General features: G+C 40.6%; 1 protein-coding gene across 6 annotated transcripts in view; it reads left to right on the top strand.

Moving 5' to 3' along the window:
- Positions 1 to 22,872, top strand: part of CEP85L (centrosomal protein 85 like) — a 185,407-nt gene that overhangs the window by 145,876 nt on the left and 16,659 nt on the right. For all 6 annotated transcript variants that reach the window (XM_056566428.1, XM_056566427.1, XM_056566430.1 and 3 more), the window contains 3 exons: positions 5,992 to 6,119; positions 16,801 to 16,918; positions 17,125 to 17,313. In XM_056566428.1, coding sequence (XP_056422403.1) covers positions 5,992 to 6,119; positions 16,801 to 16,918; positions 17,125 to 17,313 — 435 coding nt within the window. The remainder of the gene's footprint in view (positions 1 to 5,991; positions 6,120 to 16,800; positions 16,919 to 17,124; positions 17,314 to 22,872) is intronic.

Genomic DNA, 22,872 nt, shown 5'->3' with positions numbered 1-22,872 from the left:
TTCAATTTATCTCCAGCATGGCCCCAGAGGGAATGTAGCATCCATTGAAATGAGTCCACCACCCATATAATTTCCTCAGGATGGCCTCAGGAAGTTCTTCTTTAAACTATCTGGCCACCCATGTGCTTTATGTATGCAGCTTTTACTATAAAACTGAAGTTTCTTTGTGCAACACATTTTTCTGTTATTACGATTATCTTATCCTGAGAATAATACGTCATTCATTTTACACTGTTTATATCTGTCTTCCCTTTCTAATCTGCCGAGCGCCGATTAACATATTTAGACCCACAACCATGAATGTAACACATTGCGGTATGCCCTTGACTTTTCTGAACTTCATATAAAACTTTGTCCTCCTGCTGTCACCAAGAATGTCACAATGCGGAGAGGAAAGCAGGCGGTACTGAGAAATACATGTTACATTTCTGCCACTTGCTGTGTTAAGGAGAAGGTTTTGTAATAATTCCTTTATTTATATAGCGCCAACCTACTCCACAGCGCTGCTTGTCATCGCTTATATAAGTCCCTGTCCCTATTTGGCCTCACAACCTAAATTCCAAACTCGCCTATCAGTATGTTTTGTGAAATAAAACAAAAAATATAAACTTCAGTTGTTTTACTACCTAAGTCTTTTTTTTTTTTCATTTGAAGAGGCCTTTAAAGATTACCTCTCATGATCTTGTTATTTTATAATCTTCACAGTTTACTGCCCCATCATGATAAACCACCCCCTGCCTTTATTTTTATTATTATTATTATTAGTTTTCTACCTTGATATTGCTCTGTATTTTCTGCTCAGTCTGTCAGATTCACAGATTGGAAAGGGGCATTACCCAGCAGGCGTGACCTCATCTGAAGCCACACAGGGGAGAACTTCCTCCCTCACTGCTACACACAGGCCAGAGCAGTTCAGTGTAAGATGAGCTATGATTGGCTAAGGCTGATCTCTCTGTGCAAGAAAGAGGGGGACATTTGCTCTGAAGTAGGGAGACACCTAGTGGCAGCTTTTTTAAGCACAAAAAAATGAAACAGAAAACTTCATTTTTTTTTATTTATTTTAGACAAAGTACATTGGAAAGATATTAAGGAGTTCAATAGCAAAAATGAGTGGCCATTTTAAGGGGTTCTCTAACCTTATACAATTGTTGGCCTATCCTCAGGATAAGCCGTCAATGTGAGTCTGGTGAGCACAAAGATCGGAAAAGCATCCGTGACTGCACCTACATAGGTGAGCAACGGTGGGTATCAAAGAACAGTTCCTGTCCGTGAGCGGTGCGCAATTCCTAGAAGGCAATTCCACAATAAGTATTCCCGAGAGAGTAATGTAAGAATAGCACTCACCCATCCAGCTGCAGGAACAGTGAATTTTATTGTGCAAAAGCAGGCAAACAACGATACAGCATCATGGGAGAGAAGAAGCATGTGATACGTGTGAAATAGCTATCACCTTCTCTGTCGGCATCCCTCTCCCATGATGCTGTATCGTTGTTTGCCTGCTTTTGCACAATAAAATTCACTGTTCCTGCAGCTGGATGGGTGAGTACCATTCTTGCATTACTCTCTCTGGATTAGAATGGTGAGGGTACGACTCACAGCACTCCCGCTAAACATTTGTTTGAAAGGACCTTGTCGCCTTAAATACAGATCTCTATTTCAGCCTCCATTGTCCTTTTAAATATCAACAGTAATAGCCTTGGTGGCCCACAAGGTAATACATGTACATATTTAAATGTCCAGGATCTGAGTTATCTCCAATCTTGGCCACTGAAAGCACTCTCCATGTATTAAGCTCCTAAGCCCACTCCATATCATGGAATCTTTAGAGGTTAAAGGAAAAATAAGCCCCTTGGCCTAGAATCATGGGAAGCTACTTTAGATGGCAGGTTAGGTTTGTAAAAGAAAACCAATTTGATGCGGATGGTGAAGACTTCATGGAATGCGCCTTGAATGTTTACAGGTACAGAGCTAGGCCGCAAAGAAAATCAATCATCCTGTTATCACTCATTTGTACTCCACGTGTTGCGCTATTTTGAATGTGTCATCTACTAAGCATTTGGCAAGTCCGCTCCTATAAATACAGGCTTATGAACTCTCTCTTAAGTGTCTATCTCATTTGTTCAAGCCTCTAATACTACACAACATTTTTTTGTTTTATTGAAAGGTCACATTTTATTAGGTTTTCAATATTAAACATGACTGCCAGAAAGACGCCAAAAGGCATGGAAAGGTTTGACGTTGAAGTTATAACTAGTGTTTATTCCATACTACAGAAGGGGGGGAAAAGGAAACATCTACAAGATGATGTTCTGGGACATAAGTCTACAAAGCCTCCGAACATGAAGCCAGGCCTGTGCCATAGAAGTGGCAGATCAGACTATGTGTAGGCCATACCTGCTGTTCAGGAACTATACAGTACAATAATGGGGCCCAAAATGTATCACCTTTAATATTAATGTGCAAATGAATGTAAATGAATGCAAATATTGCTACATTACATCCCTAGAAGGAATATTAAAGGATCCTGGATAAAGAAGCAGCTATAGATTTCCGGAATTGGAGCGTAAGAGAATGCAGCATATACTGTATGTATACATGGACCCCATGGGAATCCTGAATATCTGTTGTAATATATTATTGTAGCATTTGTGTACATACACATGTCTACATTATACAGTACCTTACCAGTAAACCTTTCCTTTCCTGTTGGCTTTGGGCCAGGAACGTACTTTACTGTAACCATTAGCTTGTATAACTAACTGTGTGTACATGGAGGAGGTGATGCTTTTGTCTTCAGGAATGGTTTTTCTAAAATTGAGGATATTATGCATCTCTAGTGACACATGTTCTGTTCTTCCTAGACTTTAACCCCATAAATGGGTACTCCCGTGGAAAACTTTTTTCTAAATTTTTTTAATCAACTGGTGCCAGAAAGTTAAAAAATCTTAATCCTTCTAGATCTCTTTAGGGGCTATATACTACAGAGGAAATTATTTTCCTTTTGGATTTCTCTGATGTCACGACCACAGTGCTCTCTGCTGACCTCTGCTGTCCATTTTAGGAACTGTCCAGAGCAAGAGAAAATCCCCATAGCTAACATATGCTGCTCTGGACAGTTCCTAAAATGGACAGCAGAGGTCAGGAGAGAGCACTGTGGTCATGACATCCAAAAGGAAAATCATTTCCTCTGTAGTATACAGCCCCTAAAAGGTACTGGAAGGATTAAGATTTTTTAATAGAAGTCATTTACAAATCTGTTTAACTTTCTGGCACCAGTTGATTAAAAAAATAAATAAATAAAAAAAAAAAGGGTTTCCACGGGAGTACCCCTTTAACGACGCAGGACGTACTTAACACACCAGAACGTACATTTATGTTCTATACATAACTGCGAGCATCGGAGTGATGCTCGGGTCATGTGCGACAGGTCCTGGCTGCTGATAGCAGCTAGTGACCCGCTGGTAATGGCCGACATCCGCGATTGCGCGGATGTCAGACATTAACCCCTCAGATGCTGTGATCAATACAGATCACGGCATCTGCGGCACTGCAGTCACTAAAATGGATGATTGGATCGCGCGCAGCGCTACCGCGGTGATCCAATCATCCAGAACGACAGACGGAGGTCCCCTCACCTGCCTCCGCTGCTTTCCACGGGTCTTCTGCTCTGGTCTGAGATTGAACAGACCAGAGCTGAAGATGACCGATAATACTGATCAGTGCTATGCCCTATGCAGAGCACTGAACAGTATTAGCAATCAAATGATTGCTATAGTCCCCTATGAGGACTATTAAAGTGTAAAAATAAAAGTAAAAAAATAAAAAAGTAAATTGTCCCATTTTCCCCATTTCACCCCCAAAAAGTGTAAAATAAATAAAAATTATTAACCTATTTGGTATCGCCGCGTGCGTAAATATCCAAACTATTACAATATAATGTTAATGATACCGTACGGTGAACATAAAAAAAAAAGTCCAAAATTGCTGCTTTTTTTATAGCCTTTTATTCCAAAAAATTTTTTATAAAAAAATGTACTAAAAGTTTTATATATGCAAATATGGTATCATTAAAAAGTACAGATCACTGCGCCAAAAATGAGCCCTCATACCGCCGCTTATACGGAAAAATGAAAGTTATAGGTCTTCAAAATAGAGGGATTTTAAACGTACTAAATTGGTTAAAAAGTTTGCGATTTTTTTTTTGTAATCATGGGTATAATTTTAATTTTATTGACCCAAAGAATAAAGAACACTTGTTTCACCGTAAATTGTACAGCGTGTAAACGAAACCTTCCAAAATTAGCAAAATTGTGGTTTTCTTTTACATTTTACCACACAAATGGTATTTTTTTGGTTGCACCATACATTTTATGGTAAAGTGAGTGATGGCATTACAACGGATAACTGGTTGTGCAAAAAACAAGCCCTCATACTAGTCTGTGGATGAAAATATATTTAGTTATGATTTATGAGTTATGATTTTTTGAAGGCGAGGAGGAAAAAATAAAAACGTTAGAAAAAAATTGTCTGAGTCCTTACGGGGTTAAAGGGGTACTCTGCCCCTAGACATCTTATTCTTTGGATAATGGATAAGATGTCTGATCGTGAGGGACCCACAGCTGGGACCCCCACACTCTCTGTGCAGCACCCTGTGTTCATTTAGAATGCTTGGAGCAGGCGGTGGGGGTCATGACGTCACTTCTATGTGTCCTTTTGGCAAATGTTGGTCCGGTATGCATCACAATGCTTTTTCTTGATCATTGTATTGCAAAGAACAACATGGTATAAGAAAACATAAACCGTATTGTACACATTTTTTTTTTCCTTATAATCTGAGTCTGGCATGGCATGCCTGATGGATGCCACTATATTTCTATACATTGGCTTATGGTGCATTTGCCTCTGACATTCCTAATTGACTTAAAAACAAGATGTGAACAGAGCCTTATGTGAAAAAATACTGTTGCAGTTAAGTGGCATGTTATTATGGCCATATTACACTTGTTTTATATGGAGCCATAATAGGATACTCATAGACCCAGATGAGTCTTTGGCTGTACGATTTTCAGCTTATTTCCCTTAAGGTGTACCTGTCGTCAACAAAAACTTTTTATATAATGTAGATAAACCATTATATGTATATTTGTAATATACATTGGTTAAAAAATGTTTGACATTTTTTTCATTTATGGATGAAAAAGTGCTGTCCCTGCAGCTATTGCCTGTGTGTCTCTATGAGGAGTCCATATACAGGAAGTGAGGACAGGACAAGCAGGGCTCTGTGCAGGCTCCTGGCTTTCTAATCGTCCTGATGTGTGAGCCCGTAGCATGTCACAGCCTCAGTGCACAGACAAGCCTTGCTTGTCCTCGGCGCGCAGAGCCCTGCTTGTCCTCGGCGCGCAGAGCCCTGCTTGTCCTCGGCGCGCAGAGCCCTGCTTGTCCTCGGCGCGCAGAGCCCTGCTTGTCCTCGGCGCGCAGAGCCCTGCTTGTCCTCGGCGCGCAGAGCCCTGCTTGTCCTCGGCGCGCAGAGCCCTGCTTGTCCTCGGCGCGCAGAGCCCTGCTTGTCCTCGGCGCGCAGAGCCCTGCTTGTCCTCGGCGCGCAGAGCCCTGCTTGTCCACCCACACTTCCTGTATTTGGACTTCTCATAGAGACACACAGGCAATAGGTGCAAAGACAAAAATATACATATTTTTAACCAATGTATATTACAAATATACATATAATGGTATTATCTACGTTTTATATAAAAATATTTTGTTGTTGACAGGTACACTTTAAATTTGTTCCTGTAAAAGTCACATGTAAAAAATTAGTTGTAATGTTCTATTGGGTGCCATCTTCTAGTGGCGCTCTATTATAATGCAGGGGTAGTATTACTTGGTAAAAAAATCTGTGTTCTTTATTTTGTTGGAGTAAGGGGGTACTTGCTTGAAAACTTCAAATGGTCAACTGTTATGTGATTCCTAACATCTTGTGTTCTTCTTTTGCAGGCTGGAACAACCCCTACACGGCCATCATCATTCTCCTCCGTGCCCCTGAGTCAAGACGTCTCCAAGTGGGAGTCCATGTTAAAGATCAGAGAAGGCTTAATACGACAAAAAGAGATTGTAATTGACAGGTAATGGCATTGGTTATATACCAAGTATGCTAATCCTTTCCTTTTATTGTAAGATTTATGCCACGGAGGTCTGAAAATGAGTCTGCAAGCTGACCGGGGCAGTAAAAGCTACTGGTTTGCCCCTTGGCAGAAATGAATCTTCAATAAGTGATTGTCTTTGGATTCAAGCCCTGGAAAGGAGATGTTGAAAGCAAATCTCAGACACTTGGCATCAAACACTATGAAGGCACAGAACAGATATAACTTCTTGTGGCTTGTATTTTTAGCGTGATCATTTGTGAACCAGTTATGATGACAAATTTGCAACAAGGAGTTCTGTGGAAACTATTAAAAATAATCACACTACTATAACCATGGATAGGCTTCTGATATGGAGTTTAGTTCGTATCTTGAGATATTATCTTAGCTTCTAAAACCAGATATCATTCGTAACCTATAAAGGACAAAGTTTGGGTAATAGAGCAAGTTAGCATAGGGAGTGTATAGTATCTATAGTATTGCAGAAATAGGTGGGTATCTGCACTGCTATATCATGGACAGATACTTTAAACACAGCAACAATTGCATACAGTCCCGGCAGCAAGAAAGTGGGTAGTGCTCGACATAAAGTGCTAATAAATATTGCACAAAAATAGAAAAGGAGCAGAAATGGAGCACCCGCCCCAAAAAATCTTCTTTAAATCTTTAATCCAGTTCAATGTAGTACATAAGAGAAGCACAAGACAGATGCAGGGGAGCAGGTCATGGACATGAGGCAGGGGAGAACACATCTGGCCAAGACAGTTTTTTGGGGGGTGAGTGCTCCATTTCTGCTCCTTTTTTTCTATTTTTGTGAAGTATATACAGTATTAGTTAAAGAAGCACTCTGTTCAAAGTAAATTTTTTAAACTCCCCACCGGTAACCTTATACAATTAAACAGCTATGGTTATACTTTTCCTACCATGTAGTTTTAGTTCTTTGATAGAGTGCTGCTTACCGACCGGTTCTGTGACTGTCTGATTTCTACAGCATCTGCTATGTGGACCAGAATTTGTCTTCTCTATGCATCTTTGTCAGGCACAATGCGAGTCTCCTAGAGATGCTTAGAGAAGGTGACCGTCAGTCCGCATTGCAGTTGTTGTGGAAATTTGACAGTCCTCTGGAAGCAGTGGAACTGGAACATCATCATATTAAAGCCAATCGGTAAGAGAAGGATCACTATGGTTGTTTAATTGCATAATGTTACCAACTTTGTGAAAACTGGGGGAAAATAAACATTGCATGAGTGCACAGTAAGACTTGATTGTGTGCACCCACATCTGTCTTTTGGTATAAATATGTATACATGATACCATTCAGATGTAAAGTGTAGATTTCCAGTCACATGAAGAGCTCTGATACATTTAAAAAGCCATACATATGAGGTTTTGCACTTGGGGTGATTGTCATGGTATACTCTTCTACCTGATCTGACCTTAGGTTTGGAGACACAACTGGACGCTGGCGGGTGCTGACCTCTATGATGCCCAGCGGGTATTGTGCGCAGGTTTGATTATTTAGAATAGGATATGTGCAGGATAATTCATGGGGGTGTGTGGTTACCCCTGCTTGCAGTTGTCTCTCTATGCCCATCGTCAGGTTGAGTTGGAAGGTATGTCTGCCAGCAAACTTAGAACAGCATAATCCAATGACAGGTTTAATGTAAGATCATCATATTTTGGGGACAGGACTACTCCTAATAACTAAAGCACACACAAAACTTTGTTTATAGGACACATTAGCGAGAAATTTACCAAACCTTGTGCATACAAACCGTGGAGCATACAACTAAGATGCCCCTTTTAAGTGGAGGCAAAGTGCAATCTTGTCATAGATGGTTTATCAGTAGTAGAGATAAATGGCATGTTCATTATTACAGTAGACTCTGTAGCCATGGATATTATCAGTCCTAGAAGCCTCCTTTAAACATAGCTGCGAGTAAATGCAGCCAGGAAAACTTTTCTAACCACAACATCTTTAGAAGAGTAATTTGCATTTACGTATTTGGGTCATGAAGCGGCTCAATGTTTATTTGGAGAGTGATTGCATGCTGGTGTGAATTATGCCAAATATCTGCACATGTGATCTAAACCCATGTAAATAACTCCAGTCTCATGAGAGATTGTGCACTGAATCCCCCTCTCAGGCCAGGCTGTACTGTTACAGCTTTTTAAGGCGAGGTAACAATGAGGGCTTTTTCCTTAGAGCTCGCTGTGTACAGGAAGCAGCTGCCGCTGTGCTTTTCACCTCTGTGCCCATTAGACTTGGAGTGACTTACACTCTACCCAGCAGCACAACACAGGTCTGCCTGGAGCCGGAGATTTCAGAGAGGATATCACATCTTTTATCTAGTTATTCTGTGCTTTATCAGAAAACCTCCAGATATTATCTTTATGCGTATGCTGCTAATGTTCATATAGATCTACATTTATATTTTCTGCTTATTGACTGCAAAGCTTTCAATCTAATATACGATGCTATAGTGATACATCTTACAAATCTTAGGCACATTGTGGGAACCATTTAGGTTGGCCTTCATACTGGGCTGTACAGTAGCTGAAGGAGGGATGGACTATTACTATATGTACTGTTGTTACATTTACAGTTACTACTAGCTAGAATATTGTTAGACATGTCAGTGGAAACTTTCCATAGGCTTAGTGGAGGGGGCACAATGTGGTCTGTTCTGTAATACTGTCCTCATTTTGTAAGGAAGGAAAAGCTTTCAGTTAAAGGACTCTTCATAAAGAATCTAAATAGAATTTTGCACCCCAGAGTTTTGGGATCTGTGTATAGTCCAAGGAATCCATGGTAGCCTTAATAGTTTTATCATTTACAGTAGGAGTTACAATGAAATGCCTATCCCATATCCAACTAGATTAACCCCTTAACAACCACGGACATATATTTATGTCCGTGGCCGGCTCCCGTTATGTGAAGCGCGCTCAGGAGCTGAGCATGCTTCATACCCGGCAGGTCCCGGTTGCTATCAGCAACTGGGACCCGCAGCTAATACCGGACAGCCGATCGGGCTGATGTCTGGTATTAACTCTCTAGACGCCACGATCAAAGTTGATTGCGGAGTCTATTACGGGAGAAACAACTGCAGTTAGTTCTGCGGAGCTGTTCGGGACTGCCGCAGGGAAATTGCGGAGAACAGCAGGAGGGTGCTTACCTGCCTTCTCGCAGCCCGAATGTCGCTCCATTGCTCCAAGCCTGGTATCGAGCACAGATAACACTGATCAATGCTATGCTATGGCATAGCATTGTTCAGTGTATGCAATCTAAGTATTGCATGTAATAGTCCACTATGGGGACAAAAGAAAAGTGAAAAAGTAAAAAAAAATATATATAATTTTTTAAAAGTTAGTCATTTAACCCCTTCAGTAATAAAAGTCTGAATCACCCCCTTTTGCCATAAAAAAAAATAAAATAAATGTAAATAAAAGTAAACATATGTGGTATCGCCGCATGCGTAAATGTCCAAACTTAAAAAATGTTTATTAAGCTGCACGGTCCAAAATTGCGTATTTTTGGTGACTTTGTATACCTTAAAAAAATTTATAAAAAGCTATCAAAAAGTCTGATCAAAACAAAAATGATACAGATAAAAACTTCTGATCACGGCACAAAAAAAAGCCCTTATTCGTCCCCGTATACGGAAAAATAAAAAAGTTATAGGAGTCAGAAGATGACCATTTTAAACAAGCAAATTTTGGTGCGTGTAGTTATAATTTATTTATTTTTTTAAGTAACATAGTTCATAAGTTTGAAAAAAGATGGGAGTCCATCAAGTTCAACCTATAACCCTAATGATTCCCTACTGAGTTGATCCAGAGGAAGGCAAAAAACCCTCATACTAGAGGTAAAAATTCCTTCCAGACTCCAAATATGGCATCAGAATAAATCCCTGGATCAATGTTCTGTCCCTATTAATCTAGTATACATAACCAGCGATGTTATTACTCTCCAAAAATGCATCCAGCCCCTTTTTGAACTCTTTTTACAGAGTTCACCATGATCGCCTCCTCAGTTAGAGAATTCCACAGTCTCACTGCTCTTACAGTAAAGAACCCCCGTCTGTGCTGATGTAGAAACCTTCTTTCCTCTAGACGTAGAGGATACCCCCGTGTTATAGATACAGTCCTGGGTATAAATAGATCATGGGAGAGAAGTCTGTACTGCCCCCTGATATATTTATACATAGTTATTAGGTCTCCCCTAAGCCTTCTTTTTTCTAAACTAAATAACCCCAATTCTTCTAATCTTTCTAGGTACTGTAGTCCTCCACTTCCCCGTATTACTCTAGTTGCCCGTCTTTGAACCCTCTCCAGCTCCACTAGATCTTTCTTGTACACTGGTGCCCAGTACTGTACACAGTATTCCATGTGTGGTCTGACTAGTGATTTGTACAGCGGTAGCATTATTTCCTTGTCATGGGCCTCTATGCCCCTATTTATGCACCCCATGATTTTATTTGCCTTGGCAGCAGCTGCCCGACACTGGTCACTACAGCTAAATTTACTGTTAACTAAGACTCCCAAGTCCTTTTCCACATCAGTCGTTCCAAGTGTTCTCCCATTTAATGCATAATCCAAGCCCGGATTTTTCTTCTCCATGTACAGTACCTTACATTTATCAGTGTTGAACCTCATCTGCCACTTCCCAGCCCAAACCTCCAACCTATCCAGATCCATTTGTAACAGTCCACTGTCCTCTATTGTGTTTACCGCTTTACAGAGTTTAGGATCATCTGCAAAAATGGTTACTTTACTATTCAACCCCTCTACAAGGTCATTAATAAATATATTAAACAACATGACCCAAGACAGACCCCTGTGGTACCCCACTAGTAACAGTCACCCAATCAGAATAAGTACCATTAATAACCACCCCCTGTTTCCTATCATTGAGCCAGTTACTTACCCACTTACACACATTTTCCCCCAGTCCAATCCCTCTCATTTTATGCACCAATCTTTTATGTGGCATCGTATCAAATGCTTTGGAAAAATGCAGATATACTACATCCAGCGATTGCCCCTGGTCCAGTCTGGAGCTCACCTCCTCATAAAATCTGATCCCTCATAAATCCATGCTGATATGGAGTCATACATTTATTTTTATCAAGATATTCCAAAATAGCATCCCTTAGAAAACCCTCAAACAATTTACATACAACGGAGGTTAAACTAACAGGTCTATAATTCCCAGGGTCACCTTTTGACCCCTTTTTAAATATTGGCACCACATTTGGCATGCGCCAGTCCTAGGGAGCAGTCCCTGTCACTATAGAGTCCCTGAATTTTAAAAATAGAGGTCTGCCTACTACGTTACTTAATTCCTTTAGAACACGGGGGTGAATGCCATCTGGACCCGGTGATTTGTCTATTTAGCTTTTTTTTGTAGGTGGCACTGTACTTCTTCCTGGGTTAGACAGGTGACCTGTGCTGGGGAGTTTACCTTACCTCGCTGTATTTCACCTGGCATTTCATTTTCCTCGGTGAATACAGTGGAGAAGAATTTGTTTAATATATTAGCTATTTCCTGATCCCCGTTTATAATTTCCTCATCATTTTTTAAAGGGCCAACACTTTCATTTTTGACCTTTTATGCTATTTATATAGTTAAAGAACATTGTGGGGTTACGGTAGTTTTACTCTCTTCGGCAATGAGTCTTTCTGTCTCTATTTTTGCGGCTTTTATCAGTTTTTTTCTTGATATATTTTACATTTTTCTCTATAGCTTTTTAATGCTTCTTCACCGTCCTGTTTAGTAGTTAAAATGCTTTATTTTTGTCATTTATTGCCCCCTTAACATTTTTATTCATCCATATTGTTTTTTTTTTTTTCCTGACCCTTTTATTCCCATAAGGTATATACATCTTACAGGGAGAATTTAAGATATTTTTAAAAGTCTCCCATTTAGTGTCAGTATTGTTCTTTTTGAGGACATTATCCCATTTTATATTGTTAAGGGCTTCTCATAGTTGATGGAACTTTGCCTCCCTAAAGTTCATTGTTTTTGTGGCCCCTCGAGAGATTCCCTTATTGAAGAACAAGTTATAATGTATTATATTATGATCACTATTTCCTAGGTGTCCTTCTACTTGCACATAAGTTACTCTATCAGGTCTGTTGGTTAATATTAAGTCCAGTATGGCGCCCCCTCTGGTCGGCCCTGCACCATTTGGGACAGATAATTGTCTTTAGCGATAGTCAGAAACCTGTTTCCTTTATGAGATTCACAGAACTCAGTCTCCCAGTTTATATCAGGATAGTTAAAGTCCCCCATTATTATCACCTCATTCTGATTTGCTGCCTTCTTTATTTGCCTCAGTAATTGATCTTCTGCCTCTTCCATTATATTTGGTGGCTTATAGCAAACTCCTATTAGAATTTTTTTATTTTTATCTCCATATATTTCTACCCATAATGACTCTACATTATTGTTTCCCTCCCGGATATTCTCCTGCAGTGCAGCCTTCTGACTCGATTTCACATACAGACAAACTCCTCCCCCTTTTCATTTTGTCCGATCCTTCCTGAATAGACTATATCCCTGTATGTTGACCGCCCAGTCACAGCTATCATCCAACCAAGTCTCTGTTATACCCACTATGTCATAATTTTCTTTAGACATCAACCACTCCAGTTCGTCAGTTTTATTGGTCAGACTTCTGGCATCAGTCATCATGCAATTCAATGGTGTATGTTGTTTCTTCCTATGAAGCCTATTCCTATTAACTATTCTAACCCCTCCCTCCGCTCTACCCCCAGGTACATTGGTAAGTCCCCCCTCTCTATCTACACTATCTTCCCCCTCTATGTTGTAGGTTCCCTCCCCCCAGTCCCTAGTTTAAACACTTCTCCACCCTTCTGGCCATCTTCTCCCCAAGCACAGCTGCACCCTCCCCATTGTTGTGTAGCCCGTCCCTATGGTAGAGCCGGTAACCGACAGCGAAGTCTGCCCTGTTCTCCATGAACCCAAACCCCTCCTTCCTACACCAGCTTCTGAGCCACTTATTTACCTCCCTAATCTCCCGCTGCCTCTCTGGTGCGGCTCGTGGTACTGGTAGTATTTCAGAAAATATTACCTTGGAGGTCCTTGCCTTAAGCTTGCGGCCTAAGTCCCTGAAATCCTTTTTAAGGACACTCCACCTACCTCTTACTTACAGTAAAATAAAATTAAAACCTGTATAAATTGTGTATCTTTTTAACCGTATGGACCTACAGAATATGGTGTAATTTTTACCGAAAAGTGTACTGCGCAGAATCGGAAGCCCCCCAAATTTTTTATTTTTTTTCATTTTGCCCCACACATTTTTTTTTCTGGTTTTGCCGTAAATTTGGTGGTGAAATGTTTGATGTCGTCAAAAAGTACAATTTGTGGCGCAAAAAACAGTCTGTAGGTGGAAAGTTGAAAGCATTCTGATTTTTAGAAGGTGAGGTGGAAAATACTAAAGTGCAAAAATGAAAAAAAAACTGTGGTCCTTAAGGGGTTAAGTGTGTCACACATATTTCCTGCTCTCTAGATTTGCTCCACAAGTCTTCTTCCATATTATTCTGAAATGAATAGTTTAGGTTAAATGCTCATGATGTAACATGGAGCAATGCTGTTGTACCTGGCACCACCATAGGTTGTATGGCAGTTGGAGAGATCATAGCAAAACTTTGCCTTGCACAAGTGCTACAGTTCTTTTGAACAGTTTTTAGGCGGGGGGTACGGATAGTCACACTCTCGGCAAACTAAATTACCTTATTAAAGGCCCCATATACTCCAATGGCAGCTCTACTACAAAATGGAGCTATAATATGAATGTCTGCATAAAGCCTTATAGTCAGATAAATCCATTGGTTGAATATCGGGCTATTTGAAAATCTCACCTGGTTTAGCATCAAGTAACTATGCAGTTTCCTACCAAACTATTGTATTCATACTAAGGAAAACATATATGACCCTGTTCACATCACACATGCGCTAAGAAGAGATCTAAACGCATAACTCCTCTGGCATACAGTGGTAAACATTGCCCAAAAAGTCTGAAGAAGATATATTTTTTTGCTGTGTAGGAATAAGGCATTCCATACCCTTTTTTTTGTAGTATACAGTGGTGCTTCAAGTTACAATATTAATTGGTTCCGGGACGACCATTGTTAGTTGAAACCATTGTATGTTGAGACCAGAACTCTATGGAAACCTGGTATTTGGTTCTGAAGCTACCAAAATGTCATCCAAAAATAGGAAAAAGTGAGGATTAAAGAAAAATAAGTAGATTACGAATATAGATATAGCAAATTCTGTAAATTCTGTAAATCACGGTCAGTGTTTCCCAAGCAGGGAGCCTCCAGCTGTTGCAAAACTACAACTCCCAGCATGCCCGGACAGCCAAAGGCTGTCCGGGCATGCTTGGAGTTGTAGTTTTGCAACAGCGGAGAGCACCCTGCTTAGGAAACACTGGTCTATGTAGAGGACAGGAGCTTCTTCAGGGTCCTGTACAGTTCATGCAATGTCCTAAAAAAGTAACATGGAGCCGCCCTCACCTGGTGTGCTGGTAACCCTAGTACAGGTAAAGAGTACAGAACATGTAATACCTCCCTGTACTTTAGGGGGCGTTACCAGACACCAGTCAGTGTATGCACTTCAGTAATACAGGTAAAGAGTACAGAACATGTAATACCTCCCTGTACTGTAGGGGGCGTTACCAGACACCTATCAGTGTATGCACTTCAGTAATACAGGTAAAGAGTACAGAACATGTAATACCTCCCTGTACTGTAGGGGGCGTTACCAGACACCAGTCAGTGTATGCACTTCAGTAATACAGGTAAAGAGTACAGAACATGTAATACCTCCCTGTACTGTAGGGGGCGTTACCAGACACCAGTCAGTGTATGCACTTCAGTAATACAGGTAAAGAGTACAGAACATGTAATACCTCCCTGTACTGTAGGGGGCGTTACCAGACACCAGTCAGTGTATGCACTTCAGTAGCACAGGTGTTTTACCATTGAATGTCCATTCTGATTGGTCAGTTCTTCCGGCCATTGACATGTTTCACAGATCTGGACTGTCTGTGTATTGTATGTTGAGTCTGGTTTCAACTTACAATGGACCAGAAAAGACCACTGTATGTTGAAACTATTGTATGTTGAGGCCATTGTAAGTTGAGGGATCACTGTATTGACCTGATGGGATAAAATTACACTGTATTGGCCTCTCTTAGCTAAGTGGAACCTGTAGACATGCCGTGTCGTAATCTTTTCCAGGCGCACACTAAACAGAGGCCACAATGGTGGTCTGAACAGGGCCGTAGAGGAAAAGAAAATGTGCAGATCATGTGGGGACTATTTATTATGTGCTCATGTTTTCTTTATCAGACACAAGTGTCATTCTCAGAGTTTCAGATCTGGCTTAGCAGATCCCAGCAGCTGTGCGGTAGAATAAATGCAGAGCTATTTTTATGTGTGCCCACATTAGTAAAGAAATGCATTTGTTCCAAAGCATTCCATTGTTGGCGGCCTCAGGTCAGGGGATTAGGGCATTTGGCGGCATGCATCACATAGGCCACTTCTACCATTCACTGTCTGGTAATTAGGGCTTATTATATCCTGACTGATATACATGACTAGGTATACATCTACACAGATAAGTCAGCGGGCAGGATGGATGACAGATATCATTTCACCTTGTTCTTCAGAGCTCAAATTGTATTTGTAGGGGAGAATGGTGCCCATAAATTTGGTGTGAAGTCCTGCTTAATAAAGACATACAGATACAATGTATATTACAGAGTTTATACCTGGTGTGTTTGTATGTGCATTACCACTAATGTACCACTAGGTGGCGGCATCTCCATGTAGTAGAATGGAAAGACCTGCAGTGATTTATTGACCACAAATAAATGTGCATCAGTTTAGTTTTTCTAAATATAGTGATTAGATTGCATGTATCCTTCCAGTCTGATTTTGTCAAATACTATGGTAACATACTTTGTAAGGCTGAAAAAAGACGTACATGTATGTCCATCGAGTTCAGCCTATGACCCTGTAGTGTTGATATTCAGCTAGGAAAAAAAAAAAAACATGAGGTAGAAGCCATCTTTCCTAAAAAAATCCTTCTGGACTAAAAATCTGATGATCAGAATAAATTAGCATCCTCCTCCAGAATCTATATCCTATAGTGTTTTTGCCCTCCAGTAATGTGTCCAGGCCCCTTTTTAAACTTTTTTTATGGAGTTCACCATGACCACTTCGTTCCTCAGTCTAACCCAATGTTTCCCAACCAGGCTGCCTCCAGGTGTTGCAAAACTACAACTCCCAGCATGCCTGGACAGCCAAAGGCTGTCCAGGCATTCTGGGAGTTGTAGTTTTATAACATCTGGAGGCACCCTGGTTGGGAAACACTGGTCTAACTGCTCTTATAGGAAAGAACCCCCTTTAGTACTGGTGTAGAAACCTTCTTTCCTCTAGAATTGTAGGGTGCCTACTTGTAATATATACAGTCCTGCGTATAAATAGGTAATGGAAGAGATCTCTATATTGTGTATGGAATAATACAGCTTTATAATATGTCACAATCTCTTAAGATCAGCTTTTTTTTATTATGGAGGTTTTCCATAAAGGATACCAAAGTGATATATTATGTTTCATGTCATTTCAGGCAAAGACAGCAGATCTGCCACCTACAGCAAGCTGTCCGGGGTGGCGAGTTGCGCACCTACCCAGCATCCACAAGTCCTGTTATGAATGGAGAAGAAAGCTATGTTCATGGGATAAAGGTAAAACATTTTTCATGATATATACATATATACAAATATATTGTTTGTTTTCAGCAGCTTTGGAAATATACATCCATACTTGCCAAACAATTGCCAAAAATATTAAATCTATTTTTAGATCACATCGCTCTCCCCCCTGTTATCCACTAAAACAACTGTAGTGAAAATCCATCCATTTAATTCATTGCTATTTCTTTCTACTCAAGGCAGCACCATGTGAAAGCTGTAAACCTCTGCAGACCTTGACCTTGGACAGGCTGAATCCATTCCTTCGAGACAAAGGCGAACTAGAAGGAAAACTTTCCCCTGCTGAAATGGGAGTTGCACCTCTCAATGAGGTCCTGAAACAGAGCACCATCAAACCCAGCGATGACTTGAAGAAGATGGAGGAGAAGGTATACAATTCTATAAAGCTCTGATAGTCATTCAGGCAGAAACCCATTCTTCTGATAATGTAAGAGGTGGTTCATTCCTGCAAGTGGAGACTTTGAGATATTATTGAAAGGGATTATTACATTCTCTTGCTTAAATGGTGTAGTCCAACCAACTGAACTTTTAAGACACCTATTCCTTATCCCCAGGTTAGGGGATAAGTGTTTGATCGTGGGAGGGCATTAAACCTCTGTGCCCCGGCTGCTTAGACGTCCTCTTCAAACTCCGGCCCTTACCTTTGGCGCGTTGAGGGTTCTACTGTGGTGGGACTTCCTGCTAAGCTTTGGATATAGTATTCATGTCTAAAAAGTTCAGTTCCCTGGACTAGCCCTTTAAATTCCCAAACCTATTCCGTTTATATAATCTAACTGAAACCGAGAATGAACTGATCTCGTATGTTAATGAAGAAGTTTGCTCTTGATTTTCACTATGTCTTGTAAAAATAAAATCAATGAGCCTGGTTCTGGGGATGAGAAACACGCCAGGTATCTGCCTGTTATCCTATGATGAAATTGCCAGCTCTGAATGGAGATCCTGATTAAAGAACATTTGCTATAGAATAGTGAGTGTACTGATGAATGCCTCTGATTATCTATGGAGCCAGATTACCTCTGCAGCCCAACAGGGATCACTCCCACCGCCTGCAATCACTGCTTGTTACTCTGCTGCCATTGGGGGTTGCTGGTGACAAGACCAGCTTTTAGCTTTCATGACAATAGTTGGGGCCATGGATATGTTTGCATTTGCTTCCTTTTTTTTTCCTTGTCATTCTGCACAGAACTATTAGACATTAGCAATTCATCTCTGGTGGATGAGCATTATGATATAGTGTGGGTATGTAGCAAACATCTGTTGTGTTCAGCCGTGCTGAAACATTTTATATAGCACCGTATGTGTGAGAGATTAGACTCTTATTTAATAATGGAGTGTAGCTATGTGCTGTAATTACAGAGCTATCTTTTTTTTACTCATCCTCTATTGTTGTTAAAAGGGGTTGTACAGAATAAAAAAAAAACATGGCTGCTTTCTTCCAGAAACACCCCAGCTGTCCACAAGTTGGGTGTAGTATTGCAGCTGAGCCCTATTAATTCAATGGAGCCAAGCTGCAATACCAGACACAGACTATGGGTAGGTGGGGCGCTGTACAGTCCCTTAAAACAAACATTCAACATGTCTTAGGGAATGCTGGGTAATAATATGACCACTATTGCAGTTCAACTTTCCTGAAATCCTAAAAGGATATTCCACCTAGTTATGCTGCAGTATTTGGATGAGTTGAATGTATTGCTACATTTTGTTATTCCGTAATATTAGAAAGCTAGTTGAAGATTGTTGTAAAACCTTTCCCATGAACAAAGTACAGCGGTTGCTCAAGTTACAATAGTCATACAATGGCTTTTCCTGGCCTATTTTAACTTGACACCATATTCAACATACAATGCTACAGTCAGCCCAGATCTGCGAAATGTGCAAGGGTTAAGACAATAGATGTGGAGAATTCCCACTAAGATGGGCCATAAATTGTCCTGCTATAGGAACATAGACTAAATAGATAAGGATGAGAAAAAGGGGGAGGGAGGGGGGAGCAGGGGAGAGACTGTAATTAAGCAGGACAAAGTGTGATGCAAAAGAGAATCCAGTACAGTACAGGATATAAGAGAATACAGTACAGGTTATAAGAAATGTTGATAATGAGATAAGAAGCTCAAATCCACATTGAGTCCCCTGTTTTTCGAGTCAAAAAACAGTATCATTTCTGCTTCAAATGTCTTTCTCTTCTGAGTGTTTTTGAAATCCCCTCTCAGTATCCTGATTGTAAGGTCATGTATGGAGTGGCCTGTTTGGGTAAAATGATGTCCAACTGGGGTCATTTTCTTTATGGCGGTTGATATAATGTCTGTGTAGATTCATCCTTTCGTTGAGTTTCTGGCTGGTTTCACTAATGTAGCATCCCATGTCACACTTGGTGCATTGTATCATATAGACCACATTTGGGGATATGTGCAAGTGTATAGTCCCCTAATGTTCTATGTCTTGTTGTTGTGGGTGGCTTCCATCTTGGTGCAGATATGTTGGCAGAGTTTACAGCGGGGTTTGGTCCCATTGTCTCTGTCTGATCTTTCTGTAGGTAATTTTCGTCTGACTAGCTTTCGTTTTAAATTGTGTGGTTGTCTGAAGGCCAAAATGGGAGGTTCAGGGAAGATTTCTTTTAGCATCTCATCTTCTGCTAATATCGGCTGTAGGTCCTTGATAATTTTGCGTATTTCTTCAAGGGCCGGATTGTATGTGGCTACTAGTGGTACGCATGGTGTTGGTTGTATCTGTCTGTATTGTAGCAGGTGTTCCCGTGGTGTTTGAAGGGCGGAGTGTATTTTACTATTGATTGTCCTAGGTTTGTATCCTTTTTGTTTGAATTTCTCAGACAGTGTTTGTAGGTGCAGGTCTCTGTCATCAGGGTTGGAGCAGATGCGATGGTACCTGGTAGCTTGGCTGTATATGATGCCTTTCTTTGTGTGTGATGGATGGAAACTGGGTTTATGTAGATAGCTGGATCGGTCTGTGGGTTTTCTGTATACAGATGTTTGTAGTGTGTTCCTGTTTATTGTGACAGTAGTGTCCAGGAAGTTCACACTTTCTGTAGAGAAGTCCATTTTTAGTTTGATAAATGGATTGAATGTGTTGAAGGCATCATGAAACTTTCTGAGTTTTTCTTTTCCTTCTGTCCAGATGATGAAAATATCAATGTAACGGTAGTATCTGTAGGGTTTGTGAAGTTGTTGAGTAGTTTTGTGTTAGGATGAATTCTATGAGTTTAGTGATGACTCCAGGGCTGTATTTCCGGTTGTGCATTTGGGATGAGAGGAACAGGGAGCAGGCATCAATTCCATCTCTGTGAAGGATGTTGCTGTATAAGGATTCTACATCCATTGTTACTAATATGGAGTTGTCAGGCAAGTTTGTGATCTGATTTAGTTTAAGAAAGTCAGTGGTGTCCTGTATGAAGCTGCTGGTGTTTTTGACAAAGGGCTTTAATAGGTTTTCTACTAAGCCAGAGATCTGTTCTGTTAATGTGTCCATACCTGTTATTATTGGTCTGCCCGGGTTCCCAGTTTTGTGGATTTTTGGAAGCATGTAGAATGTCCCTGTTATGGGATTTGTGGGTATGAGTGTCTCTAATCCTTTCTGTGACTCTTTTGGGAAGGATTCGATCAATTTCTTCAATTCCAGAGTGTATTCTTTGGCGGGGTCTTCTGTCAGTTTCTTGTAGTATGTAGTGTCTGACAATTGTCTGTTTCCCTCTTTTATGTAATCCTCAGTGTTCATTATCACCACTGCTCCTCCCTTGTCTGCTGGTTTGATTGTTATGGTTTGATTATTCTTTAAGTTTAAGAATATTCTTTAAGATTATCAAGAAAAAGCATTCTGATTTTACTCCATCACCAGGACGCAACAGCAAACTGGACAGCTACATTGCAAGTTTCAGATTAAGAACAGCATCCCTGGTCAAAAAACACCATTATAAAACCAACTACAATCTCTCAAAACTAGAAACAGACGCCATCAAAAACTTAAAGAATAATCAAACCATAACAATCAAACCAGCAGACAAGGGAGGAGCAGTGGTGATAATGAACAGTGAGGATTACATAAAAGAGGGAAACAGACAATTGTCAGACACTACATACTACAAGAAACTGACAGAAAACCCCACCAAAGAATACACTCTGGAATTGAAGAAATTGATCGAATCCTTCCCAAAAGAGTCACAGAAAGGATTAGAGACACTCATACCCACAAATCCCATAACAGGGACATTCTACATGCTTCCAAAAATCCACAAAACTGGGAACCCGGGCAGACCAATAATAACAAGTATGGACACATTAACAGAACAGATCTCTGGCTTAGTAGAAAACCTATTAAAGCCCTTTGTCAAAAACACCAGCAGCTTCATACAGGACACCACTGACTTTCTTAACAAACTAAATCAGATCACAAACTTGCCTGACAACTCCATATTAGTAACAATGGATGTAGAATCCTTATACAGCAACATCCTTCAGAGAGATGGAATTGATGCCTGCTCCCTGTTCCTCTCATCCCAAACCCACAACCGGAAATACAGCCCTGGAGTCATCACTAAACTCATAGAATTCATCCTAACACACAACTACTTTAGCTTCAACAGTGACATATATCTACAAATGAGGGGCACTGCAATGGGGACCCGGAGGGCACCACAATATGCCAACCTATTCATGGCTGACCTTGAACAACGATTTGTAGACACATAACTTCACAAACCCTACAGATACTACCGTTACATTGATGATATTTTCATCATTTGGACAGAAGGAAAAGAAAAACTCAGAAAGTTTCATGATGCCTTCAACACATTCAATCCATTTATCAAACTAAAAATGGACTTCTCTACAGAAAGTGTGAACTTCCTGGACACTACTGTCACAATAAACAGGAACACACTACAAACATCTGTATACAGAAAACCCACAGACCGATCCAGCCATCTACATAAATCCAGTTTCCATCCATCACACACAAAGAAAGGCATCATATACAGCCAAGCTACCAGGTACCATCGCATCTGCTCCAACCCTGATGACAGAGACCTGCACCTACAAACACTGTCTGAGAAATTCAAACAAAAAGGATACAAACCTAGGACAATCAATAGTAAAATACACTCCGCCCTTCAAACACCACGGGAACACCTGCTACAATACAGACAGATACAACCAACACCATGCGTACCACTAGTAGCCACATACAATCCGGCCCTTGAAGAAATACGCAAAATTATCAAGGACCTACAGCCGATATTGGCGGAAGATGAGATGCTAAAAGAAATCTTCCCTGAACCTCCCATCTTGGCCTTCAGACAACCACACAATTTAAAACGAAAGCTAGTCAGACGAAAATTACCTACAGAAAGAACAGACACAGACAATGGGACCAAACCCCGCTGTAAACCCTGCACCAAACCCCGCTGTAAACTCTGCCAACATATCTGCACCAAGATGGAAGCCACCCACAACAACAAGACATAGAACATTAGGGGACTATACACTTGCACATATCCCCAAATGTGGTCTATATGATACAATGCACCAAGTGTGACATGGGATGCTACATTGGTGAAACCAGCCGGAAACTCAAAGGATGAATCTACACAGACATTCCATCAACCGCCATTAAGAAAATGACTACTGCACCCCAGTTGGACATCATTTTACCCGAACAGGCCACTCCATACATGACCTTACAATCAGGATACTGAGAGGGGATTTCAAAAACACTCAAGAGAGAAAGACATTTGAAGCAGAAATGATACTGTTTTTTTACTCGAAAAACAGGGGACTCAATGTGGATTTGAGCTTCTTATCTCATTATCAAAATTTCTTATAACCTATACTGTATTCTCTTATATCCTGTACTGTACTGGATTCTCTTTTGCATCCCACTTTGTCCTGCTTAATTACTGGTCTCTCCCCTGCTCCCCC

Source organism: Hyla sarda, chromosome 3 (genome assembly GCF_029499605.1).
Source record: "Hyla sarda isolate aHylSar1 chromosome 3, aHylSar1.hap1, whole genome shotgun sequence".
NCBI lineage: Eukaryota > Metazoa > Chordata > Amphibia > Anura > Hylidae > Hyla > Hyla sarda.
Note: the sequence above shows the minus strand (reverse complement) of the source record. Positions and strands in the feature narration are given on the sequence as shown.